This window comes from Hylobates moloch, unplaced genomic scaffold, assembly GCF_009828535.3.
Source record: "Hylobates moloch isolate HMO894 unplaced genomic scaffold, HMol_V3 SCAFFOLD_142, whole genome shotgun sequence".
Lineage (NCBI taxonomy): Eukaryota > Metazoa > Chordata > Mammalia > Primates > Hylobatidae > Hylobates > Hylobates moloch.
Window position 1 is genome coordinate 60,936 of NW_026652417.1, and position 4,364 is coordinate 65,299.

General features: G+C 44.5%; 1 protein-coding gene across 1 annotated transcript; it reads right to left on the reverse strand.

The window, feature by feature from the left end:
* Nucleotides 1-665: 665 nt before the first annotated feature.
* Nucleotides 666-2,694, reverse strand: LOC116464042 (prospero homeobox protein 2-like). The gene is made up of 2 exons (XM_032147307.2): nucleotides 2,479-2,694; nucleotides 666-982 (listed from the first exon to the last, which is right to left on the reverse strand). Exons 1-2 carry the CDS (start codon nucleotides 2,692-2,694, stop codon nucleotides 812-814), a joined length of 387 nt encoding a protein of 128 aa, XP_032003198.2. The 3' UTR covers nucleotides 666-811.
* Between the last annotated feature and the right edge of the window lie 1,670 nt (nucleotides 2,695-4,364).

Consider the following 4,364-nt stretch of genomic DNA (forward strand, 5'->3'; position numbering starts at 1 on the left):
GCAGAAATCTTGGGCGGTGAAGTGCTCCTAAGTGCTGGGCAGGAGTTGTCAGGTGATGGTGCCCTGTCAGCGCTGGATGCTTACTAGGGGTAGGGTCCTGCTTGAGATCCTGAGTTAGCTGCAGGAGATGGGTCCAGCATGCGGTTGGGCATCAGAAAGTCTTGGTTCCCCCCGGGCTCCTGACTGTCCCTATCAACCCAGATGTCCTAGCCTCATAGGCTTTGGCGAGTTACCTTGCAGTTCTAAAGCTTCTGTTTGGTCATTTTTAAAATGATGGTAATAACTACTTTTCAGGGTGAAAAGCTTAAAGTATGTGAAAGTATCTAGCAAATAGATGGCGCTTTAATAAGTAGGTGACTAAAAACAGCAATTTGTAAAAACCCCAAATAAGATAACCTTATCTGAAAGAGGGGCTCAAAAAACTGACATTTGTGTGTGAATAACATTGCATAGGACATACTGTCCTTTAATCCTTAACAACCTCATTTTACAGATACAGAGATACCAGGAAGGTCCCAGGGTCACAACACCTGGAAACAATGGAGTTGAGCTTCAAGTCTTCTGATTGGAAACTTGTGTTCCTTTTACAATATACTACCAATACACCAATATAGTTAGTACATTTTATAGTTAAATTTCTGATGATTCTGGAAAGGGAAATAAATGATCAAAATGGTAATAGTGCCTATTTTGGTAGAGGAGATTTCCTTGTGCCCTTTTTATATGACTACAACTAAATTGCCTTTTAAGACAAACCCAGGAAACCCTAGCCAGTCACTCCTCACGTTGTGGGATCTTAACTCCGAAACAGCTACTGGGGATAGCTGGAAGATTTGAATATCTCTGGGATGTCACTGTCCAGTTTCGAAATAATTTTATAAATGGGTTTCTTCCAGGAAGGATCTGAGTCTCTCCCTGCGGAGACAGCCCTGAAGAACTCCTGTAACGTCAAGCTGGCAATTTCCAAGAAGCAATCTGGAACCTGGATTTCCAAAGAGACCCACAAGAAAGAAAAGACGTGAGGTTGGGAAGCACTGGTGCCAGAGCCCTCACTAGCGGATGCTGCCTGTTTCTTAGGTAGTGGGCTAGGAGCATCCCTGCTGTACTGGCCCCTGATTCTGCAACCCTAGGAATCCTCTGCTCTCTCATCAGACACAAACCTTGATAAGACAGCTCCAATGAGAAAGCCCTGGGAGAAGGTGAATTAAGGACACTTCCTTTGTAGGAGGAGCTGATCCCGCTAATGGGTGACTTTTTACTAAGCAGGTCAGAAAATCTTACTGAAAGTAAATCTGTGGCTGAAAGAGACTTTGGTATTATTTTCCCTAGTACTAACTGTGGAAAGGAGTGCCCCCAAGTTTCTGACTGTCATACCTCATTCCACTGCCTTTTAGGGCTGGGTCTGAAGAGCTTACACTCCTGCTTTCAGAGTTGGTTGATGGGGGTGCTGTTCTAGAATCCTAACCCAGACTGGCACCATGAATGATGGGTTGCCCCACTGCCAAGCTCCAGACCCAGCTTGGCTTGGGGCTTGCTGCCACTGCAGGTCAAATGACCACCCTATGTGGAAAGATGCAGCAGTGCTGCTTGTCTCATACTGGCCCTGACCCCTAGAGCCTCAGAAAGGGAGACATGGACAATTTTCCCCACAGGTAGTCTTAGCTTTCCAAACATATTCTGACTGACCAGTCAACCAGTGGATGACCACAGTTCTTGTATTTTTTGGAGGTATCAATAAACCACTCTTTGTGATCACAGTCAAGGGAGAAATCAAGAAAAGGGAAATGTAATCTGTGACCAGATATACCTGGCACCTGCAGAATCAGATGCCAGTCTAACAGCTGTCAGCTGTGCATGAGGCAACACGCGTCTCTTGATTAGGAATGTGCACCAGTGACACCTAGGCTCACCCTTCACTGATGCTTTACCTCTGAGGTGCCACCAGTGTGCCTTCATAGGGATCCCCGAGGGACTGAGCTTGAGTGTTGTTTATTGTTATTTCCAGAAAGGATTTGAGGTGACTTGCTATGGAAGGCCCACTGATACATTTTCAAGGGAAAATACAGATAAGAATCAAATCATGAAAAGCGTAGAAATTGTTGAGAAAACCTAGGCCAAGACTAGGTGCCACAACTGAGCTCAGCATTCAGTCCTGAACATCCTGCACTAAGGCAAAAAGGTCAGTAAGTTATGTAACTTGATAATGACAGGGGGGTATTCAGTCTAAGATGTAACACCTGGCAGACCTCTCACTAAGCTTCAGAATGAAGACTGGCTGTAGACTCAGTTTGCTGCTTCCACCTGTTGCCTAAGTGAAGATGTTGAGGCTGTAATCTTTGTGGATGTTACAGAGATTGGCCCAGGCTGCCCTGGCTCTCAGTAACTTAAGGAGACACAGAAGGGGGATCTTTCTTACAACTCGAATCACGTAGGGAAGACACTCATCAGATCTCATGGGAACGCAGTACATGGTCTTACCTCAAAGTCATTTCCCTTGTTATAGTGCATATTGAGAGCTCGGAAAAGTTCTGAATTGCGGAGAACCACCAGCATTTTGGGATTTGTGACACCATCTGAAATTGCTTGCCGGGCAGATTTTTCCATTTGGATGTAATAAAACTCACGAAAGTTGCTGAACCACTTGATCATCTGGGAGGTAATGCAGCGGTTGAACTGTACAAACAAGAGGTCCATCCAGTCAGACATTTGCCACGAAGTGCTCAGAATTAGAACTGTCTGCTTCCAGCTCAGTATAGGGGTTCATATACATGGCTTTAACCAGCATTAACAGGGGCTTCCTTTAAAAAAAAAGCGAAGCCACCGCTATTTTCCAAGCCTATTTAGTTATACTCAGAAAAATCTAAATTAGCTACAGTGCCCATTAGAACATAACTTTTTTTTGATATGCTAGATTTATGAGGGTTGTTTTACCCATGAAAAGCTTTTTGTGGTGTTTGAGTGGGACTTAGGGGTCAAGACCAGTGTGGTACCAGATTTTGCTGCACCCAGGTGTACTGCATGGCAGGCCTATGGCCTTCCACCTGGATAAAGGGCCAAGAGAAGGGCAAGGTGTAGGTCAGGGAGCAGTTTATTAGCAACTTTGAATTGTGGAATGAATTGAAATCAAAATCAGAGGTTGCTTCAGGGATCAACCAACCAACTGAATATGAGGGAAAGAAAAGCTTGAATGATGTAGACCGTAAGTATTAACAGCCCCTAACCCAACACCCAAGGTAAAGGAAGCCCTCAGAAACCTTTTATGGGAACAGGAGAGGTCTGGTCCCAACAACTGGTTTGATTTTCCTTATTGTCAGACTTCATCTGTATGTACTTTCACTCAGTTTTGAACTATAGCAATTTGAACATAAATTTGACAGTGTCTGACACTCTGTCTCTCCCACTCTCTCTATATATATTTTTTGTTTGTTTGTTTGTTTGTTTGTTTTTGTGTGTGTTTTTGAGATGGAGTCTCGCTCTGTCGCCCAGGCTGGAGTGCAGTGGTGCGATCTCTGTTCACTGCAACATCCGCCTCCTGGGTTCAAGTGATTCTCCTGCCTCAGCCTCCGAGTAGCTGGGATTACAGGCACGCGCCACCACGCCAGCTAGTTTTTGTATTTTTAGTAGAGACGGGGTTTTACCATGTTGGTCAGGCTGCTCTCGAACTCCTGACCTCAGGTCATCTGCCCACCTTGGCCTCCCAAAGTGCTGGGATTAGAGGCCACTGCGCCCGGCCTGTATTTTCTTTTTCATAGTGTTCCCAGCCAAGGCAGAAAACTAGCCAAAAAGGCCACTAACTAGTGTTTCTGTTTCCCTCTACTTTTCCTGCCCATTTGTTTCTGTTTTGGGGATTATCTACAGCTCAGTATCTTAAGAATTTAGACAGCCAACCTTTCTAGCCTAAAGTTATTCATGGTTATTTGGGTAGTCTCAGCCCAGAACTGGACATTGCACCGCTTCCATCAACAACACTAAGGGGAGCTTGAAGTGCACATATGACGACCTAGGACTTGCCTCACAACCAGGCGAAACACACTGCCACTTGGGAGTTCTGCAGAAGCTGCCATTTAGTTGAGTGACTTTACCTGAACATCAGGAAAATAAGCCTTCAGGAGGTTGGAGCTGGGATATCGTGTGAAGAAAAACATTAGTTTGGCCTTCTTCAAGTGACCAGGGTTTAGACCCTCCTGGATTTATCTCAGTGTCAAGGAAAATGAATACTTTAAAATGCCAGTTTATCAATTAACTAGTGAATTCCTTGTTCCTGTGGTTTCTATTTGATTTCATTTTTTTTTTTGTTTGGAATTGTGTATTTGCTCGATTTTTCTGTCTCTGGAAACTGGTCAAATAAGCTGGATGACATATAT

Bases quoted from the DNA above. Each gene is read 5' to 3' on its own strand.
- LOC116464042 (XM_032147307.2), bottom strand. From the start codon at position 2,694: ATGGACCTCTTGTTTGTACAGTTCAACCGCTGCATTACCTCCCAGATG. The intron at 983-2,478 runs GTAAGACCATGT...TTGGAAATCCAG, and splicing joins ACAAGGGAAATGACTTTGAG to GTTCCAGATTGCTTCTTGGA.